The sequence below is a fragment of the Rattus norvegicus genome, chromosome 17, assembly GCF_021556685.1.
Source record: "Rattus norvegicus strain SHRSP/BbbUtx chromosome 17, alternate assembly SHRSP_T2T, whole genome shotgun sequence".
Classification (NCBI taxonomy): domain Eukaryota; kingdom Metazoa; phylum Chordata; class Mammalia; order Rodentia; family Muridae; genus Rattus; species Rattus norvegicus.
The window spans coordinates 68,057,236-68,079,987 of NC_141550.1; the positions used below are offsets into that span (position 1 = coordinate 68,057,236).

The 22,752-nt window shown below is 44.0% G+C and overlaps 1 protein-coding gene and 1 pseudogene across 2 annotated transcripts in view; one reads left to right on the forward strand and one right to left on the reverse strand.

The window, feature by feature from the left end:
- Window positions 1–5,546: 5,546 nt before the first annotated feature.
- On the forward strand, window positions 5,547–13,161 carry LOC148000246 (isopentenyl-diphosphate delta-isomerase 2-like). The gene is made up of 5 exons (XM_087591739.1): window positions 5,547–6,689; window positions 7,353–7,496; window positions 8,254–8,346; window positions 8,766–8,896; window positions 9,840–13,161. The coding sequence occupies exons 2-5, from the start codon at window positions 7,355–7,357 to the stop codon at window positions 10,155–10,157; spliced, it is 684 nt and encodes a 227-aa protein (XP_087447865.1). The 5' UTR covers window positions 5,547–6,689; window positions 7,353–7,354; the 3' UTR covers window positions 10,158–13,161.
- The window catches only part of LOC148000247 (GTP-binding protein 4-like), a 31,296-nt pseudogene continuing 21,484 nt past the window's right edge, over window positions 12,941–22,752 (reverse strand). The window contains exons 4-12 of the transcript XR_015641988.1: window positions 22,650–22,739; window positions 22,207–22,317; window positions 20,920–20,997; window positions 20,472–20,532; window positions 19,787–19,887; window positions 18,516–18,709; window positions 16,145–16,210; window positions 15,321–15,470; window positions 12,941–14,170 (exon numbers count right to left, since the gene is read on the reverse strand). The product of XR_015641988.1 is annotated as a GTP-binding protein 4-like (transcript). The remainder of the gene's footprint in view (window positions 14,171–15,320; window positions 15,471–16,144; window positions 16,211–18,515; window positions 18,710–19,786; window positions 19,888–20,471; window positions 20,533–20,919; window positions 20,998–22,206; window positions 22,318–22,649; window positions 22,740–22,752) is intronic.

A 22,752-nucleotide genomic window follows, 5' to 3' on the forward strand; every position in this document is an offset into this window, starting at 1 on the left:
TCTCATTGAGTCCTGGATTTCCTGTATGTTTTGGACCAGTAGCTTTTTCTGCTTTACATTATCTTTGACAGGTGAGTCGATGAATTCTATGGAATCTTCTGCTCCTGAGATTCTCTCTTCTATCTCTTTTGTTCTGTTGGTGATGCTTGTATCTACGGCTCCTTGTCTCTTCCTTTGGTTTTCTATATCCAGGGTTGTTTCCATGTGTTCTTTTTTGATTGCTTCTATTTTCATTTTTAATTCCTTCAACTGTTTGATTGTGTTTTCCTGGAATTCTTTCAGGGATTTTTGTGATTCCTCTCTGTAGGCTTCTACTTGTTTATTTATGTTTTCCTGTGTTTCTGTAAGGGAGTTCTTCATGTCTTTCTTGAAGTCCTCCAGCATCATGATGAAGTGTGATTTTGAATCTAGATCTTGCTTTTCTGGTGTGTTTGCTTTGGTGGGAGAATTGGGCTCCAATGATGCCATGTAGTCTTGGTTTCTGTTGCTTGGATTTCTGTGCTTGACTCTCGCCATCAGATTATCTCTAGTGTTACTGTGTTCTGCTATTTCTGACAGTGGCTAGACTGTCCTATAAGCCTGTGTGTCAGGAGTGCTGTAGACCTGTTTTCCTGTTTTCTTTCAGCCAGTTCTGAGAACAAAGTGTTCTGCTTTTGGGCATGTAGTTTTTCCTATCTACAGGTCTTCAGCTATTCCTGTGGGCCTGTGCCCTGAGTTCACCAGGCAGGTCTTTGGAGCAGAAAAGTTGGTCTTACCTGTGGTCCCGAGGCTCAAGTTTGCGCGTGGGGTGTTGCTTATGAGCTCTTCGTGGGGGTAGCAACCAGGAGAACCTGTGCCGCCCTTTCTGGGAGCCCCCATGCACCAGAGTCCCAGATGGCGTTTGGTGTTTTCCTCTGGATTCAGAGATGTGGGCAGAGTGTAGTCTCTTCTGGTTTCCCAGGCGTGTCTGCCTCTCTGAAGGTTTAGCTCTCCCTCCCATGGGATTTGGGTGCAGAAAACTGTTTATCCAGTCAGTCCATTCAGGTTCCGGCGGTGTCTCATTCGCAGGAGACCTGCTGCTCCTGTGCCCTTATCTATGGGAACCCAGAGGCCGTATACAGTTTCCTCTTGGGCCAGGGATGTGGGCAGGGGTGGGCAGTGTTGGTGGTCTCTTCCGCTCTGCAGTCTCAGGAGTGCCCACCCTGAGAGTTTTAACTAGTTGTTCCCTTGATTCTTCGAGCTCTTAAAAAGTTTTCCACTGCAGTCTACAGAAATATCACTTTCCTCCCTAAAACTTCTGTGTGGTGCATCTGATATGCTGTAGTCTCTGTAGAGCAGAGGCTCAGACAAGGACCACTGCGATCCCGGTCATCTCTCTGCCTTTTATAGTCATCACTTGCAACTGCAGAATTCCCTCCGGTGGGATGTGTGCTGCATGATTATAACAACATACAGGAGGAATTTGTGGCTGGACAGGGGTTGGGCACCTTTGGTCATAGCACTCCAGAGGCAGAGGCAGATGGATCTCTGAGTTTGAGTCTAGCCTGATCTACTTAGTGAGTTCCAGAACAGCCTGGACTACACAGAAAAACCCTGTCTCCAAAAACTAAAATAAATAGAAAGATAAAAAGGTAAGTAGATGATTGAAAGATAGGTAGGTAGGTAGGTAGGTAGGTAGATAGATAGATAGATAGATAGATAGATAGATAGATAGATAGATAGATAGATAGAATAAAGTTAAAAGAGGCAGAAATTTGCATTTCTAATCAGGTTCATTAACTTCACAGAAGCTCGCCCTCATTTGGTGAGCTAAACCCCAGAATTCCAGTTGCTTTCAGGTCTAACTCTATGCTATCTAGTAATGATTTACAAGAGAAAATACAGGACTGTTTTGGACAAATGTAAAAAGAAGTCAAAACATTCATTTTCTTCAAAGTGAGGAAGGGGTGAATATTTTTGGCAAAATGCTATACCTATATTATAAAAAATGTTGAATGTCTATTCCAAACTACCTTTAATCTATAAAATTCATGGAAATGCTCAATGCAGACTCTGGAGCCATTGGCTTGTTAGTCGGCGTTCTGGAACTGTGATAAAATAGCTGGGAAACAAACTTAGTACACAGGGACGAATGCTTTGGGTTTACTGTATCAAAGTCTCAATGTGTGTTTATGGCTCAATTGCTTTCGACCTAAGGTAAGACAGAAAGCAGTAAGGCAAAAGCTAGAGCTATGAGGTAGGTAGAAGAGGGCAAAGTTCATGTTGGCAGGGAAGCACAAAGAGAGAGAGAGACGCACAGAGAAGAGTAAATCCTTCACAGGCATAACCCACCTAGATCCCACCTCCTTAGAGCCCATTATCTATGAGTTCAATAGATTTGCCCGCTGTTGCAATAAGAAAGCCCCAATGTTCTAGTCACCTAAACCATCTATCATCAATCCTGCATCAGGGTAAACACTTAAATGCATGGGCTTTGGGAGAAACATTTCTGAACTAACTAATAACAAGCAGATGAAAAAAAAAAACTAGCTGGGTTTGGGGATTTAGCTCAGTGGTAGAGCGCTTGCCTAGCAAGCGGAAGGCCCTGGGTTCGGTCCCCAGCTCCGAAAAAAAAAAAGAAAAAAGAAAGAAAAAACTAGCTATTTTGATTTTTCTAAGTTTTTTGGGTTGTTTTTTTTTGTTTTTGTTTTTTTTTGTTTTTTGACTAATGAGAAAAGTAATTTCTTGTTACTACAAAAACAAAAAGGTTTTTTTGTTAACTGCTTTGCCATTTGCTGTCTTATTGCATTCGGTCGTTTTTCTTGTCAATAAATAAAAACTGAGAACAAATTACCTGTTCCTTCACTGAGTATTGTATGGCCTATAGTCCTGGGGTGATTGTTGGAATAAGGAATTCATAGGATTTCAAGGTAGAACTGGTCACTTGGAGAGGAGGGCTTCTGTCATTAGGATCTCTTCTCTGTCATTCCCAGTCTTGTCCCTTGCCACATTTAGACTCAGTGCTTTTGTCCTGATGACATCCCCAGCAGAGTCGAGGAGTCATCTGCACTCGTCATCACCGACCCTTCTTGGTTGATTTCACACTGTGATGTTTCTCCCAACAACTTCCCAGCGCACTGTTGGGGAGCACTGATTCCAACGATAATTCAAAGATGAGTGTAGAACCCATGACATCTATAGGTTTGCCACATTAAAGACCGTGGTTAGTGTATTCAATTTCCCATCTGAGCAGAGCCATTTCACACTTTGACAGTAATAGATCCTACTGTGAGGAGGGAATGTGATGCAGTCCTCAAAATGTTTCCCTTGCAAGTCTAAAGACCTGGGTTTGATCCTCAGAACTCAGGTAGAGATGTAAGGTGCAGGACCAGGTGAGAGGCCCTTACTGCTAAAAGCACGTATGAGTCAAGACTGGAGAGCCCAGTTCAATCCCTGGACACACGTAAAGGTGAAGGGAGAGAACCAACTGTGCAATTGTCCTCTGACCTCCCCAACAGTGCTGTGGAACATTCCACTCCCCATATTAATGATCGGTGTAATCATTTCATTGTAATAAATCACAGTACTAAGGCAAAGACAGGAAAATCCCTAGGGCTTACTGCTTCCTCAATCTAGCCTAGTGAGAGATCCTGCTCCCAGGAGTTGGCTGGTGCTTGTGAGGCCGACACCCACCTTCCTGTGGTGTCTCTTGTACACATACAATCCCCATATGCAGCTGAACATGTGAACCTGTACATAATGTACACATGCATACAGCACACACATATAACACACACACACACACACACACACTCACCTGATGAACCACTAAACTCCACAATGAGACCCAAGCAGGGCCATGTGTGACAGCAGACAGACAGATTCTTTCAGCTCAGCCACACCTGCCCATTCAGTCTACACTGACAAAACCCTGCCCCAAATCCTTCTAAGGGTTCTGTTGTTGTTGTTTTCACCAAAAATGGTCAGTCTTTCTTCTCCTTCCAACTAAGACTCTGCATTGCAAACAAGCTTCCAAATACTCCTGCTGGTTCCGGGCTGAGCTTAGAATAGGAAAGATGACTGAAGTATCCGCACCACACAGGACACGTCATTTAAACCCAAGCTCAAGCTCTGCTTGAAGTGGAACAATACACAGATCCTACTTGGGGTTTTTATTGCTGCAGTGAAACACCATAACCAAAGCAACTCAGGGAGGAAAGGGTTTATTTTTCTTATGCTTTTGACTACTGTTCACTACTGAAGGAAGTCAGGACAGGAACTCGGAGGCAGAAGCTGATGCACAAACCATGGATGGGTGCTGTTACTGGCTTCTCCTCATGGCCTGCTCAGCCTGCTTTCTTATACAACCTAGGATGACCAGCCCAGCAGTGGACCAATGAACAATGGACTGGGCACTTTCCCTGTCAATCACCAATTTAAACAATGCCCTACAGGTCCTATGGTGGCGTTTGGCAACTGAAGTTTCTTCTTCTCTAATGATTGTAGCTTTGTCAAGTTGACATCATGCTAGACAGCACAACATACAAAATATTTTGACTTTTTCTACAAATAATATGTTCCAGCTTCAGGAAATAGTGATGGTTTGGGTGTGTGTGTGTGTGTGTGTGTGTGTGTGTGTGTGTGTGTGTGTATTGTGTGTGTGTATAAAATAAAAGCAAGGATGTGAAGAACCAACAAAATGATTGTCAGGCAATCTGGAGTCCCTAGATAAATTTAAGGTCTACAACCCCTCACACTTTTTACATGCATACATACATACATACACTCAATATGTATTTCTTGTTACTAGACTCAAACAGAGCTAGGAGCCACTGTCAACTTTAATATTTACATGTGATCATTTTAGGGGCAGGGGGAGATGGTTCGACACTTAAGAGTGCTCACTGCTCTTCCAGAGGATCTCAGTTCAGTTCCCAACATGCACCTACATGATAGGTCAAAACCATTTGCAACACCAGCTCCACGGGATCTGATGAATCTTCTGATATCTACCTGTTCCTGCACGCACATGGTGTGTGTGGGCGTGTGTGCCAATACACACACACACACACACACACACACACACACACACAAACACACACACTTTCACAAAATAAGATAAACACATAGAAAACGTGATCAGTCTTGGTATGACCTTCAGGGTAAGTAGCTTTACTCCTTTGGGCCAGTGCAGAGGCTCCATGTAAGTGACCACAGCCTAAGTATTTTATTTAATCAATAATTTGGCTAAGTAGCAATCTAATCGGAACGTCTAGACTAACTTTACATGAGTTCATTGAGATGCATGGTGTTGGGAATGGAAAAATGTTGGTTTTTATTTGTGTGTTCATTACAATAATGTGACTTTTAAAATTAATATATGTATGTATACATATATGTAACTTATATATAAAAGTAAAGATTTGATTTATTCAACATATTGTGTATATGTTTGAATTTTTGCATTTCAGCTGAGATTACAAAGACATTATATGAATAAAACTTAGAAGGGACTGAATATTTTTTCTGCAATGCAAAAAGAAGTCAAGCCTTGAAGAATCTTTAACACAGTGTGGCTCTTTCTGTAGACAGGCCCGTCCCAGTGTTAACTGCAATTTTCCTTCTTTCACTCTGAAACAGTAGAGAGCCATGTGTTTTCCAGAGAAAGAAGACAGACCACTTACAGCATGGAATGACATTCAAACACCTACTTGGTGAAACTTAAGTCAGCTGCTACATCCCAGTTGTTGGCATAAAAACTGAATCCAGCGGGTGGAGGAGAGAGAGGAGATGGGCTGGGGCAGGAGATCAGCCTAGTTCAGACCTACAGGGAGGGATGTTAAGACTTTCCTTAAGACTCCACTGCATCTTCTCAAGTTTGAGTCGGAGAAGGTTACACGGACAGAAGTAGATGCCTGAGTGAGTGTGCATGGCCTGCCAGGGAGAGGGACGTTAGCATGCATGTACCTTGGGAGAGTGTGACGGGATGCGGCTGGGTAGGTGGCCTCCACACATAGTCTCTACTCCAGGCACTGATGCTTCAGATTTGGGGCCTTCATTTATTTAATTTTGTGTGCATTGGTGTGAAGTTGTCAGATCCCCTGGAACTGGAGTTATGGACAGTTGTGAGCTGCCTTGTGGGTGCTGGGAATAGAACCTGGGTCCTTCAGAAGAGCAGACTGTGCTCTTAACCACTGAGCCGTCTCTCCAGCCCCGCTCCTGCTTTTTCATTTTAAATTTAGTTTATTTTGCTCTGCTCTGACCTGACTACTGTATTGGAGATGAAAAGCATTCTGACATCGCTATGGACTTCCGTGTTCTAGACATGTACAACTACCTAATTCAAACTGCCGCCTCGGCCTTTTTATTTTACTTTATGTGCTTTTGGGGTTAAGTGCAATCAAGACTCTTGAATAATGTTACAGTGACTTGAGCCTCTAAGATCTCAGATAAACTACAGTGGAATACTTAATGCATGGATTCCAGGAAAAAAGTTGCAACACCTGTCATTCTTATTCATCTATGCTAATACACTGAGGTAGGCACACCGTCTGTCAGTCTCCAGTGGGAAGGGATAAGGACAGAGACCGTTTTGTCACAGAGCCAAATCTGAAAAGGTCTTCCAACAGGATACTACTGTGTTACCACGTATAAAGGAAGCTGCAGCTGAGGTCTCCTGTGTCCATTCACTCCCGGGTTTCAGAGGCGGCACAAACAAAACTTCAGAGAAGGTGAGAGCCTAAGTCTGTCTGTGCCTAACGGTTGGTATCTCAGAGCTGTGCTGTCAGTGCGGTGTGTATCTCTCTGACCCAGGCACTCGTCTCCTGGCTTCCTTAGCATGATCACCCTGTATTGGGAGTGGGCTGCATGGGCTTGTGGGAACATTTATTTATCTATTCTGTAGTACTGCGCATTGGGTCTCAGGTCCTCGCTCAGATAAAACAAGTTCCCTATCACTGAACTCTATTCCCAACCCTGGTGCTTTTGATTTCTCCAGTTCTACATTCTCCTGGACTTCTTTTGTGAACAGGCAAGTATCAAATACAAAAAAAAATAATAATCGCAAATTAAAGGAAGACACAGAGAGCGACAATGATGGCTAACAGTAGAGACGTTATTTGGTGGCATTCGTGCAGGAGTGTCCCTTGCCCACAGTTAGCTTCATTTGAGGACACTGCTCTCTCTACACAGCGATTTAATCATCATGGAGAAATAAAATTCAGACCATGAGCACTCTCAGTTGCCCGTGTAGCTCACTGTCTGATCACTAAAGCCTCATCCTTCTCGTTACACTTCCATATCTGCGCATGCTTCCGGCGCTGACGTTGGAGGGGCTCACACACCTCTCTCCCCTTATGCTTTCTGTTTACACAAGAGGCCGTTGGTGTTCACAGGTATGTTCCAGGCAAGCAAAACCCACCTGAATGAACTCCAGATAAAACGCCTGGAGGAGATCCTCATTGTCATTGACAAGCAGGACCAGATCATTGGGGCCGACACCAAGAGGAACTGCCACCTGATGGAAAACATCAACAAGGGTGAGTGGAAAGGAGGGTGCCATGTGCAGGCCTGGTGCCATGGACCACTCTGAGCCATGCAGGGTCAGGAGGCAGCTGTCCAGCGGGTGCTGCTGCGGCTGCTGCTAACTTGATAAGGCTAACACTTCCATCAGTGCACTGGGTGATGCAGACTGTGACTGCTGCCTCGAAGGGATTGGGAAAGTCAGAAATTGTAGACAAGCTGGGGGTGGCGCTGTACATCTTTAGTCCCAGTAGAGAAGCAGAGACAAGTTATCTCTCTGAGTTCAAGGCCAGCCTCTTCTCCATAGGCAGGCCTGTGAGGTCTATATGTGTCTCAGGAAAAGGGGGTGGTGGGAGACACCCCACTGTGAGCCCTCTCGGTGCGTCATGTGTCCCAACTTCCAGGCATAAGCAGTGAGTCTGTGTGCCACTCGGTCATCCATATGCCTGCACAGTGTGACCAAAGCAGCTAGGACATACTTTCAAGTTATAGCTTTAGATTCACACAGTGGGGCTCAGCCTGCCTTGCAAGGCTTACTTTACTTCTTGGCTCTCTAGGTTTTGTTTACAAGTGGAGGAAAACTGCAGTACTCACTTGCAGACTTACTGTGTGAGTCACCAAATGCAGTCGACTGGCATAGGTTCTATCCCAGCAAGAATCACCAGCCACTCCTGGTGCCATCATCCTGAGTTGCATGAGACTGAGAAAGAGATGGATATGCAGACTCCATGCTGACTCCAGCATGACCCTAACTCGCACATGGTCACTTTGCAGGTCTGCTACACCGAGGCTTCAGTGTGGTCCTCTTCAACACACAAAACCAGCTCTTGGTTCAGCAGAGAGCAGATGCCAAGTACACTTTTCCTGGTGAGCCACCCAGCTCAACCCCAGGGAGCACTGGAGTCTAACTTAGGGTTTGGGAACCTCACAGGAATGACTAGTGAGAGAACACATCTGAGCACTCTTCCCTCACAACCCCGTGTGTGTGTGTGTGTGTGTGTGTGTGTGAGAGAGAGAGAGAGAGAGAGAGAGAGAGAAAGAGAGACAGAGAGACAGAGAGACAGAAAGACAGTCCCACTCGCACTCGATACAAGGACATTAAATTATAAGCATTTTGCAACTCGAATCAAGTTTTGAGATTTTATAATCTACTATTTGCATATAGAAGAGCTGATACTGATAAAAGTCCAAGGTGAACCCACTCTCTACACTATGACCAGGAAGGAAATTGCTCCTATTCAATAAAGAGTGTTCTCTCTAAAGCTGCATGCTGTATGTTGCCCCAGGACATTTTACAGATTCCTGTTCTAGTCACCCTTTATATGTGCCTGAGGAGCTGGAAGAGGAGGATGCCGTGGGAGTGAGGAGGGCGGCCCTGAGACGTCTGCAGGCTGAACTGGGCATCCCCCAGGACCAGGTACCCACTCACTCAGCATGGGGCTCAATGAACTTTTTCATGTGCTCAGGGATCTGTTTAATACACAGAATGTCACATGCCAGTGTTGTCAAGTTTCATCCATCAAATGATCACTGAGGGAGTGGCTGCTGGCTAACATGGCTTCTGTCTCCCATAGGAAACAGCATTCCTATGAAGTGCCCAACTTTTTTTAGAGGGTGCATGTGTGTGTGTTTCTGTGTGTGTGTGTGTGTGTGTGTGTGTGTGTGTGTGTGTGTGTGTGTGTGTGTAGGTGAGCCTGGCTGTCCTGGTTTGTGTGTGTGTGCATGTGCGTGTGCGTGTGTGTGTGTGTGTGTGTGTGTGTGTGTGTGTGTGTGTGTGTAGGTGAGCCTGGCTGTCCTGGTTTGTGTGTGTGTGCATGTGCGTGTGTGTGTGTGTGTGTGTGTGTGTGTGTGTGTGTGTAGGTGAGCCTGGCTGTCCTGGTTTGTGTGTATGTGCGTGTGTGTGTGTGTGTGTGTGTGTGTGTGTGTGTGTGTGTGTGTGTGTAGGTAAGCCTGGCTGTCCTGGTTCTTGCTTTGTAGACTAGGCTAACCTGGATCTCACAATGATCTGCTTGCCTTGCCTTAGTACTGGGATTAAAGGCGTGTACTACCATCACCAGCCCTCCAGTGCTTTTATTTGCATTTTCTAAAAGAAATCTTTCCCGTAACTGTATGTCCTACACTACATAACTGTGTTTAGCCTTATGTCCTGTATACATGGTCTTCACTGTAAGTGAACAAGGAAGCCATAGTGACCAGGAAATGAAACCCAAGTTCGGTGCTCTCTTCATTGTGATTTGCCTACCATCTGCTTGAAGCTTAAGTGCTTGTATGGCATTCTGGAAAGGAATGAGGAAAGAAATGAGCTGTTTTCTATCTAATGCCCATTTTCTCTATTATTAATACTGTAACAACTTTAACAGATTTCCATAAAGGACATAACCTTCATGACCCGAAAATACCAAAAGTGTCAGTCAGATGCCGTCTGGGGAGACCATGAGATTGGCTATCTTCTGTTGGTGAGGAAGGACCTTACGCTGAACCCAGATCCCAGGGAAGTGAGAAGCTACAGCTATATGAGCCAGGAGGATGTTCAGGAGCTACTGGACAGGGAGGCCCGTGGGGCAGAGAAGATCACCCCATGGTTCAGAAGCATGGTAGAAGACTTCCTGTTGCCTTGGTGGCCTTATTTAGAGGATGTGTCCCCATTTGTGGAGCCTGACAAGATATATGGACTTTGAGGGGTGTAGAAAAGTAATGGTTGAAGCAGGGATTGGGTGTGGGAAATGACAGCAGCTAAGAGTACTTGCTCCTGTTCACTCTTATGACCTCTGTGGGTACCTGGAATGAACTATGTGGTATACATACAGATCAAGGCAAATAACTCGTGTGCATAAAATTATAAAATGTCTCAAAAACAAAGTTCTTTAATAACCCATGGGTAAAACTGGCATGTATGACAGAACCTTGAGTTCTAATTTCCTTTTTGCTTGCACTTTCCTAATTGCTTGCACTAAATAAAATTCAAGCTCTTCATTTCATTTAAGTGCTTCCTCTTTCTCTCCAGCTCAGAATATTTCTGTATCATCTATGGAAAAATATCTCTTTTCTCCTAAAACCTCCCTGTGGTGTCACCACCATCCCTTGTGTTACATAGGCTCACCTGATCAGGGTTCTCTCTGTAGGCAGCATGTGGTGCGTGAGGATTACATAAGAGCTTTGTTGGTTTTCACCGGGTTCACAGATTTCACAAGGACTCTTTGTGGAGCTGATGAGCTTAATCAAGTACTTCCTGTTGAATTTTTACCTAGGCCACTGCTGACCCCCAGTACAAAACATTAAGCCTGTCTTCTACATGTTAAATAACGGCCAAAAAGCAAGCAGCTTAATGTTCGTCAGTATAAATCAACGAATAAATTTGCCTGGTCAAATGTTATTGTGAATATACTTACCAATAATGATGGAAACACATAATCTTTACTATGAGAATTGTGCTAGAAGATTCAGTCATCAAAAAACTCCCTGTTCCCCATAGTACTGGGTATGTTTCTTTTCTTTTTTCAAAGACAGGGTCTCACTATAAGCTCTGGCTATCTTAGAACTCACTGTAGACCAGGCTAGCATTCCACTCAGAGATCCCTCTACTTCTGCCTCCCAGGTGCTGGATCAAAGGCATTTTCCACTACACCAAGCTTGGGCAACTGTCTTGAAAATTAAAAACATCCAGTGGATGTTGCCTAATTCTTCCTTGAGTAGGAGTCATTATTCCTATAATGAATTCAGAGTTCAACAGGCTGACTTGGAGGGAACAAATTCTAACACCGAAACCCCAGGATGTCTTTTCTCCCATCTCTCCTGTCGTGCTGCAACATTTAGACTCAGTAGATTTTCCCTGCTGGAATGCCCAGGAAGAATCTAAGCTTCAAATTAAGCAAAAATCCCTCACAGTTGTGCTCGCCATTTTGGGGTTTTAGTTAATCCCCATAGTCAGGTTGACAACCAAGAATAGGCATCACGCCCTCCCCACTGTGAACAGTAACTTTTACCTTGTTGGAAATAGACCCTAACTTCAGATCACTGTATTATTGATATTATCACAGACAGATCTAGGGAAAACTTTGATCCAGTGAACATTTTCTGGTTATAAACATTTTTCGTTTTATGTATTGAACCCCAGGAACAGAATAAACATGAAATTAAACTATCATTGTTACAAACAAGATGACTGATATCTTTAGAAAAAAATTAAAAATGAGTGAGATAGCTTTTGAAAATACAGTCAGTTATTTTTCTCAAACAAGGAGGGATCACCTTAGCAGCAAGCAGGATAAGGAGCAAGGCATGGTAAGGTTTCCACCTGTGTGTTGACTGTCTATCCAGGAATGTTTCATGTTAGCAAAGCACTCTACCAAGCACCTGAGGGACGTACTACAAGGGAAGAACTACCTGGGTTTCCCATGCTTACCCCCTTCTTGGCTGTTGTTTGACCTGGTCAGCTTGGTGGGTGTGCAGCAGTGGTTTCGCGCTCATTCGTATTTCCCCAGTGTTTAGGTGAAAGCATCCCTGAAGATGTCTGCCTGTGGCTATCTGGACACCTGACTATCTCGGTTGGAGAAATACATATTCAAGACCCTTGCAATATTGAGTTGGTCTCTGTTGAGCTTTACAAACCATGGATTACTCATACTCCTGCCACTTGCAGATCTCCTCTCCCATCCCGCAGGCTGTCTCCTCCGATACCAAGAATCCCGAGGGCGTCCTGCTTATGTACTTTCACCTTTCCTTTACTCTGGTGCCATAGCCAAGAAATTGTCAATTGTTCTGATGGTTTTACCCTTTTCTTTAAAGCTTTGGAGTTCTGCAGGTCCTTCTCCTCCTTAGGCTTTTAAACATGTATGTTCTAATGTGGTGTAAGGTAGAGCCTGACTTTAACCATACATTTCCCACAGTGGCTGCTGGAGAAACAGTCCTTTGCCCACTGTTTGTTCTGGTCCATTGTTTAGGATAATGATTTCTGCTATTACTCTACTCTGTTCCAACCATCTGCATGGCTGTCTTTATGACAGTACTGCAGTGCTGTCTTTAGTCTTTGTAGTCTTTGTAGTATATGCTTACAATCAGAATGAGTCCTCTAACATTTAAAGACTATTTAGTGTCTCTCTCAGAGGAGGAGCGGCTGAATCCCCACCACATTCCAGCTTCTTCTATTAGTAACCAGCACTGCTAAAGGGCATGGTAGGCAGAGAGGTAGCCCAGTGCCTACCTACCAAACACCAGCATTCACAGCCAGTTCTTTCTAACAGCAATGAGGACAGATTCCTAACACAGTGAAGCTCAAGACCTCGAACATTCTGCTCCTGTATTTGCTTAATTGTTTTGTTTTGAACAGCACTCTCTACCCTTTCTCACTAACGCCTCTGAAATTTAAGTAAATACAAGTTCTATTAAGGAAAAAAAAAGCTTTGTCTAGATCTTCTACTGTTAGATGAATAATTCTATGATTTAATCAAGGTATTAGTCATACTAATGATTATAGACTTTAATCATCTACACATAAAAAAATAGATCAAGACATCAAATGTCATCAGACAACTAAAGCCAATATAAGAAGTCTCGGGTGTTGAGGTTGGAGTGGGTGGGTGGGAGTGGGAGCACCCTCATAGAAGCTGGGGAGGGGGATGGAAGAGGGGAGAAAGGGGATAACATTTGAAATGCAAATACATGACATATCCAAGACAAATAAAACTATTTTTTAAAAAAGTCTCAAAGAGTCCATATGATTTAGGATAGAGAATATAATACATGTATACATCACTGGTTTCCGATACAGGTCAGAAGCGGTCACACTGACAGGAAGCGCTGACAGTGGGAAGGCTGTCTTCTGATCTGTGGTGTAGTTCCAGCCACACTGGGATCCCTCTCATCAATGTTTCTTTACTTTCTAGGACACCAATCTTAATCCAGCAGTTGTTAGTGAAAGAAGACATATCCAGGCACTTATTCCCTTTAAAAACCTATTTTTGCTCTAAGCAAAGTCCTATTCCCTGCCCCTTCCTTTTGGCTATCAAGAGACTTGCAATTAAAGCAAACTAAATGTAAATAATCAAAACTATGTTTTTGCTGGATGTTTACTTTGGATAAAATGTTTGAAGTTACAATGATGCATTGTACTACAGATGCAGAAAATAATTTAAGACTGTAGTTTAAGTTCTGATACACGCTAAATGTAAGACCTCCCAGCAGGAATACTTTCTTAACAAAAATAGGTATTTTGGGTGTCAAAAGATCTACTACAAAAGTTTTCCCCCACCAAAGCAGCCTCCTTACACCAATACATCTTTTCTGCAAAATGAGTCCCTTGGCTGTGAAAGAAGCGCGTCATCCAGTACAGAGCGCTCTGCAGGTAACATCTGACTGCACAGGGCCACGGCACCACACGCTTACTCGGCTTTACCAGTTTTCAGCACAGCAACAAGCATTTAAAAGTCATTTCCATCGTTTCTTTGGTTAACAGATGTTGATCCCAAATTCTATAAAACACACCATCACACACTCAGAAATAATCACGGGTCTAGTTAAACTACTCCGACTGAAGAGGACATTATCTCCTGTCCTTTTTACCAGCTTTCCTCTTCCCAGAGAGTAGGTGCTTGGGCTTCATATCAAACACATGCCTATCTGCTTCCCCCTTCTTCCCCAAGCGATTCATCTTCTTCTGGGCTTTCTTCATCATGGTCTTGGCTTTCTTCACCATCTACACAGGAGAACACACAACAATGAAAACCACATTTCTGTCCTGCATTGTAATTACCTGGGAACCATTTTACCAAAGTCAGAAGGAACCATCAAGACCCAGTTGTCTCAGTCACCGGGTTCTCAGACCACCACACTATCTGCAGGAGCTCAATGACTACGTGAGGAAGCCTTGAACCTTTCTACAGTTATACACTATAAGAGCATCTGAGCTCAGTGACTACATGAGGAAGCCTTGAGCCTTTCTACAGTCATACACTACAAGAGCATCTGAGCTCAGTGACTACGTGAGGAAGCCTTGGACCTTTCTACAGTTATAGACTATAAGAGTATCTGAGCTCAGTGACTACGCGAGGAAGCCTTGGACCTTTCTTCCGTTAGTAGACTACAAGAGCATCTGTTCAGACTTCCATGGTCTGAACCTTCTGACTCATGTCAATGCCAGTATTGAAACCCATAGACCAATAGTGTAATCTTACTCCCGGGTGAACATGGAGCAGTCTGGACTCTCAGGCCGCTTAGGAGTCATAGTAAAACACTACCTCAACTCAACACTCACTTCCTAGACTTCCAGATAGAAATGACATCTGAAATGAAAACTTCAGCCTTCTATTAGAGAACCTGCTAGTTTACATAAGTTTTCTCTTATATTTGAATTTTCAAAATAGTAAAAAAAAAGTTTTTTCTCAAAAAGAAATTTCAGTGAGATTTTAAGCAACTATTGCACCTTTGAAAAAGACATTACAAATTATACCATAGTGACAAGCTACCACCTTGAAGAGATAACAATTCCCCTAATGAGGAAAATGAACCAAGTTTTCCCAGCCTACTTCCTCACTGGAAATGGGGCCTCTTCCTAGTATTTTGCAAACAGTTGGGACCTAAGCCTAGACTATCCATACTTTATGAGGCCATGTCTGTCTATCTGCCATGTCAAGGGGTTCAGAATGGTTTGCCAGAACACCTATCCAGGGGATCCAACTGCTTCTGGTCCAAGTTCCTCTCCAAAGGATGCTACAAAGTAGAAGATAGGATGAACAGCTAATCTCTTAATCACAACCCTCCTCAAGTAATGGCTGGTGCTTGCTGGAGGTTCTATAAACACCCCTGAAGGTTCTTATTTTCTTTTGTCCCAGATCAACGAAACAAACCTTGACATCCCGAAGACCAGAAACATCACGTGGCGTTTTAGAGCAACTCCGACTGCGACTGCGGGCTATGGAAGAGGGAGGAACAGACTCTTCTCGTTTTCTTTTCCTGGTGACACTCCGAGATCTTCTGGCCTGGACTGCATAGTGGGCCTGGAAAACAAACAGTGCTCTTGGTAACAATCGAAATTAGTCCAACAAGAAGAGAAAACAGACGAGCTCTTAAAGACAATATCACTCGCAAGTGAAAGACTCTGGAAGGCCTACTGCAGCTTACTCGCGGGCTCTGGTCTGAAGCCAGGGGTTAAGGGTCAGACGCAGTGCTATGCTCTCCTGTGTCTCCTGACAAGGCTTCAGGAATGTCCAGCTCAGCACCCATGCTGGTGGTGAGTAAGATGGTGCTCTTAGGCCGCAGCTCTTGCACATCCTGTGCACTAATGTTCTTTACTGGATAACATCAATCACAAGCAGTGATGGCAATGGCTTTGGTCCACAGTTCACATGATGTATGCTGAGGTTTTAACCTCCCACTCCAAACAGCTGAGGCAGTAGGCATATGCACCAGCTACATTATGTATATCATGTGCATGCCATGACATTTACATTAGCAGATCACCTAGTGACAGATTTCTCAGAAGGTACCCGCATCGTTAAGCAAACTGACTGTGGGAAGGGTTTGGCAGCACATGCCTGCCACCAGCACTGGAGAACTAGAGGCAGGGAAAGACTGAGTTTGAAGGCAGGCTGGGCGACACAGCAAGACAATGAACGTCTCAAAACAACAAAAGCACGGATCATCTGAAACCACACTGCCCCTCCAGACTTACATTGTCTTTATCATCCATGTCCACGCCAAGACTACGCATCTCATTCTCTAAATCTGCCCGTTGAACCTGAGAAGGTGGGGAGGGGAGGGAAGATAACTTGTTTTAAGTAAAATGTCTGTTGAAATTTAATTTTAAAAGAAAAGGAGAGAGAGAGAGAGAGAGAGAGAGAGAGAGAGAGAGAGAGAGAGAGAGAGAGAGAGAGAGAAAAACACAGGTGAAGCTGTGCTGGACAGAGAAGTGGTAGACACGTGCTCTGCTCTCGGTTACTGGATGCCAGCCCGCAGCCCTCATCCTTTCCTCAGGACTGGAACAGAAAAGACTAGAGCATCTGGCCTTTAGTCCCTGGTTCCAGAGGCTACCTGGGGTAAAGTTGAGTCTTTTTAACTATGGACTTCAGGCCATACACAAGAGTCAGTCAGTCAGTCCGTCTCTCGGTTTCTCTCATCTTCTGCCCCCTTTACACATGCTCCATTTTCTTCCTAAGAAATAGAAAGCTGCACCAACTATGTCTCTATGGAAGGACATGCTACAGTCTTGCACCATTACATGTAATATTATATATAATGTCCTCTCCAAGGCAGACGACAGAACTTAAAAATGTCCGTTCCCCTTCCCCCGCCTTTCTGTACGGGAGCAGGCCAGGTCTGATTACCCTGTGGCAGCAAACTCAAGACCCTGTTTCAGAGGCGCACAGGTATGTAGCACAGAAAGGCCTAAAGAGGCTGGGCGGACAGACGTAGTCTGTTAGCATTAGTTTAGAAGCTTGCCCATCACACATTTACAGTCCAGGATCCAAGTATGTTTATACAAAAAGCTTTAATAAAAACCTAAAAGAACAGAGTTTGAAGTGACTCTAGATGCCTAGCATACAGGAAAATGAGAAACACCCAGCCATGTGCTAAGAGGGGTCACATGGCCCAGGACTGAAGGTCCCTTCAGATTGCCCTCATTCAGCACTTCACTGCCTTCATCTCTTAAATTTTAAAATACACTTTACGATGAACTGGCAAATGTAATCAACAAAAGGGAATGTTTTCCCAATTGTGAGGTACTCTAGTAAATTATGCAAACTCAAAGACAGGATCAGGGGAACCACACTCTGTAATTAGAGAGTTGAGCTCTAGAGGCCCTGCCCCATAACCTGCAAGTGGGGCTAGCCTGGTGCAAGGAAACTCTCAGCCTTACGGTCTTGATGCCCCCTTCAGGCAGGGAGACAGTGTGAGATGTGAATTAACTGAGGGATACCCAACAGAGTCAGTGCAGGGCTGATTGATGGCTTGATGGGGGAGATTTCTCTCACCCAGCCGGAGTCAAATAAAGGATCCACGTGTCAGCATACAGCAGGAGAGACTGAGTTTGTTCCTGCTCCGGGTCTTCAGAGTATAGCTGTACAGTGACTATTACCTACTGTAAATGCTTGTTGCCAGTTGGGATAACTTCAGTTTCTGGACAGTTCAATTACACCCCACAAAAACAAACAGTGCACTTGCTACACAGAAGCCATGGCAAGACTGCTATGTTCTCGGGGTGAGAGAATTGCTGCATGGACTAGAGAAGGCACTACAGCTGAGGGAAGACAGACTCGTGAACCAGAGTGTCTTCTCACAGACAACTAAGCACCAGGAGAAACAACACGTCTGTGAATATTAGTGGCCGCCCAAGCACATGAAAACAGTATTTTCAAACCAGGAGCGTCCATTGTGGAATCTACAACGCCAACCCCCCACCTCCAACCCCCACCTCCATTATACTTTAACTGCCCAGTATCTGTCCCTTTTGGGAACCTGCCACTCACTCCCTGACCTCAGCTTTCAGGAAGGCTATGGACACAGAGGTAGTTCCAACAAGAACAAAAGTAAAGACAATGACATCCCGACACAAAGCCAAGTGGTGCTCAGGGTCCATTCACACCTGGAGAGCGATGCTCCTATGCTCAGCAGCATCAGGGGCTGGCGAGCTGCCTTGTGGATTTAGGAGTCTCAATCAATAGAAAACTTAGGTAACAAAAATGCACACTGGCACACGGCTGTACTCCTGGCACCTATGGAGCAGGAGTCGGGAAGGAACTCCTTGGCTACAGGCTCAAGGCTAGCCCGGACTACCTGAGACCCTCTTTAACAACTACCTAACATCCTTGGCCATCATCAGGTTTCGGTTTAACTCACATCACGGCAGCAATGACTCAGTCTGCAGCAGGGATGCACCTGGAGCTGCAATGCATGGAGAGAAGTTGCAGCCCAGAGCAAAGACCCTGCGAACGCCCGGGTGTGCCGCACCTGACATCCCAGGCAGTGAAGTCTGGCTCTCATGGCAGATTACACAGGATCCAGCATGCAAGCCTGGACTTGGCTCTGCGGTGCTCCAGACTAACCTTCTTAGCAGTCCGGGGCATCCGGGGTCCCTGTGTGTTCTTTTCTTTGGACTGTAGAATTTTCAACTTCTTCTCTCTAATTTGTTTTGCCAGCTGTGGATTTCCACCATTTCCTCGTCTTCACTCTCAGACTCACTGTCATACTCCCCAGCAGCTGTTCTGAGCTCTTCTTCCTTTTCCAACTCTTCTAATTTCTTTAAAAAGAATCATGAAGTTAAGAAGGAAACCCTGCAGGGAAGTAAGTGCAGCGACATATTTACAGGAATCATGTTTCCTCAAATTCCTGAAGGTATGAGAATGCTGTGTGGTCTCGTCACAACCGGGGCCCACGTGTACAGTTAATCTCATGGGAAAGAGGATTTATGAAGGCCAAAGAGACAGCATGACCAACGTATGCACTGTTTTCTGCCAATTGCATTTCATCTTTAAAGATAATGAGGGACCCCTTCCCTCATTCCCTAGTGTCCCCAGCAGATACACAAAATAATCTGTACAAACCCCCATTCATCTTCTCAAATACCATACTAAGCACAACTGCACTGGTGACAAAGTGAAACTTTAAATGCACAGAGGTTGGGGATGCAGCGAGGTGACAAAGCTCACAAGCACAAGATCCTGGGTTCACTCCCCAGCAACGCACACAAACACGCACACGCACACACACAGAAACATAGATAAATGGGAAGATAATCGTGTAAACATTGACGCGCTATGAAAAAGCATGCAAAGGATAGGTGCCCCAGCAGGAGAGAGGTCGGCGGTGGGCCAGCTCTCTGTGGGAATGTGTCTAAGAAAGGCACTGAGGTCAATCCCCCCTTCCAGATTAGAAGGAACCAAACATAAAAAGGTCAGTGAGACAGAGAAATCTGTAAATCAGAGCTCATACCCCATGGACTGAATTTTCTTGTTAATTCGCTGTCACTTGCTAAACTAGCAAAAGACTACAGGAGGTTGTCTGAGAAGACTCAGAAGATGTTCCAGAGAGAGGATGGAACCAGGGACAGGATGGATCTCCACACTGGACATCAACACAAGCAAAATGATGGGGCCACTGCAGCTCGGTGGGGAAGGCTGGGCGCCACCAGGACCACACAGAAAAAGAATAATTAATGTCCTTTGATTTGAGAAGTGATGTCTCCAAGAGAGCAAAAACAGGGTGAAAAAGATGTCTGAGGGCATAGAACAAAAGGAGAACAAGGAAGGAGTAAAAGTTGGTGAAATTCTTCTAGTCTCATCAAAGTGGGGCAAGTAATTTAAAAAGCATTGCAGACCTTCATGATAGCAGGATCGATATAATCAGCAACATTGTGGCCTTCCCAAATCTCTGGTATCTTATCATACTTCTCAGATGAATTCATTAAGTCCCAGTATTCTAATATTGAAAGGAAAAAGGAGTTATGTTTATGGTAGTTTCTCAAATCTTCAAGTACTGTGTCATCAAGATGACTACTCTGGATAATCCCTTTATAAGTAAAACCACTTTACAGCCTAACAAAACAGCTGTGTTCAACACCCTTAACTTACTCTTAACAAGAACAATACTGACCCGTGTGTCCAACTTCCAAATACTACAGAAAAAGAATCCTTTCATCTGAAACAACAGGACATTATTTATACACAGCTCTGTAAGTCTGCAACTTCTAATCTTCAAAAAAGTAAAATCTTGGGGGCTGGAGGGATGGCTCAGTGGTTAAGAGAACTGACTACTCTTACAGAAGTCCTGAGTTCAATTCCCAGCAACCACATGGTAGCTCACAGCCATCTGTAATGGGATCTGATGCCCTCTTCTGTGTGTGTGTGAGGACATCTTGAGTGGACTCATATATAATAAATAAATATTAAAAAAAAAAGAAAAAAGTAAAAGTTTATAAACCAATAAACTCACTGGAAGACTTTCACTCACTGAGTTCCTTTCTTTTCTGAAACACTTTTCATACAACTGACACTCCAGAACACCTTACTTATTCTGAAGATCCAAAATATAATCATCTCCCATTTCCAACTCAAGATCTCATTCCTGAAAAGAAAGCCCCAAAAGTTTGACTTAGCTTTATGTCCCCAGATGCTTTGCAGCCTCCTTCCCGATGAAGCAGCCTCTGACCTTTTGCACATCTATGTTTATCAGGAGGGCTGTTTTGCCCACCTGGGGACTACGTGTCTCATGGACTTTGTTCACTGAACTACGACATCAACTGAAAAGCTCCAGTCAATCATATGCTAAGGATTCACCACTGTGTCCCTGAATCTTACAGGGCCAAACCCTGGGCACACTCAATTTGCATCTCCTGTACCAAGGAGGCTTCACATGGCTAAGACCACCACCCAGCATCACTTTTTCTGGTGCATAGGCAGGCCTTCTGTCCCTGTTCATAAGAAACTCGGACAAAGAGGTCCAGTAACCTACCCTCTTCTTCTTGGGCTCTGCGATCTCCATTCTCTTCCGACAAGCTACCACTCCTTCTGGGATTAAAGGGGGTCTCTCCTAAGAAGACATTGTTTAAAGTATGTGAAATGCCTTCCCGAGTATGAAAGAAACTTAAAGGAACCAAACACACACACACACACAAAGGCAGTCTGCAAGGGAAACACAAAACAACCCACACCAATTAAAATAAAGTGCATTCTGGGGAGTGAGGTAGGTAAAAGAGACCAGGCAACCACCAAAATTGATTCTATAGTTCATTTGGAAAAAAAAAACAAAAATTATCATAAAACTTATAAGAAAAACACACAGGAAAACAGTAGAATGAGAAACAGACATAAACCTAAGTATGTTTAGAATTCAACAGCATTAAATTCATTAATTAGTTGAGAACAATGACCACTCCATGAAACAAGTAGTAAACCACACCTCCCTCAGGAAAAACTAAATTGAGCACACACAAAACTCTATTCAGAAGAAAAAAGAAAGCAAACAGAAACAAAAATATGAAAATACAGAGAAAAATGACACTAAAGTATTTTAGAAATAATGTCGCCAGTTCTCTAGAACCCACAATCTAATAACTACGAAAGAGCACTAATGCTAATGTAATGAAAATGTGCAGGGTTTTTGAGATGTTTAAAAACAACAATAAAATAAAGAGGGGCTGGAGAGATAGTTCAGTGGTTAAGAAAATCTGCAGGTTGTTCCTGCGGAGGACCTAGTTCAGTTCACAGGACTCAGGAGTCAAGCGGCTCACCGCTAACTATGACTTCAGGGGATCTGATGCTGTCTCTGGACCTCCACAGACACCAGGAATGCACACTGTGTACATATTTACAAAGCAGGCAAGGAAAAAAGTGATAAAGAAAACAACTTTTAGGAACTTATATCCTAAAATACAGATTTATTTGTAGGAACACATCTATAAAGATGTAGACTGCTTATAATGGCAGAAAAACATAAAAATATGCTTCCACTGGCTCAATTTAAAAAACAGGGGGGATGGGGACGTGTGACAATTGCACCCAAGCTACTTCTAAGGGACAAACAACAAGTTACAACGCAGACTGTGACAGGGAGAAGTAGGTGCACAGAACTCTTCTTTACTTCATCCCTCCCACAGGCACGTGTGACTTCACCAGGAATGAAAAAGTGAAACCCGAGTGTGACTCTGGGCAACACCAGGAAGAGGCACGTGCCAAGCGGCCACCGGCCCAGCACAGCAACACAAACTGAAGCCTGCGAAGAAGGGCGGCCTTGCCTTACCTTGTCATCTCTCTTGTTGGGCACAGCTAAGTGCAATCTGTTCAGAACCTCATTCACTTTATTTCCTTTCATTTTCGTTTCTACTCGGTGAGCCAAAAGCCTATCACAAGCCTAAGAAAGTAGAAAAATAAGAGTCACAAAGCCATTGAGGCCAGTCCCCAGCCTCACACTGCAAGGAAGAATCAAGTCCTCCACTCATCCACAGGTTCACAACCCAGTATGGAACTTCCTACATATTTTCTTTCAGCAGGTAACTAGGTTCCCCAAAGGTTCACCTAACAATTTAAACAACTAATCGTATTCAAGGAAAACAAAAACAAACACAAAAACAAAAACCCAACCTAAATTATTTCCAGTGTTAGTAATTCCCAAAATGCAAACAGTTTCCCATAACTGACCGTTCTCAGACAAAAACACTAGCCCTGAGTTAAGAAAGCACCAACCTCCGTTTTAACTTGAATGACACCTTCCTCAGTCAGGGTGCTGGTCTCGATGACAGGAAATCCTTCAGCCTGCAAGTCTAGAAATATTTTCTGGAATACAAAG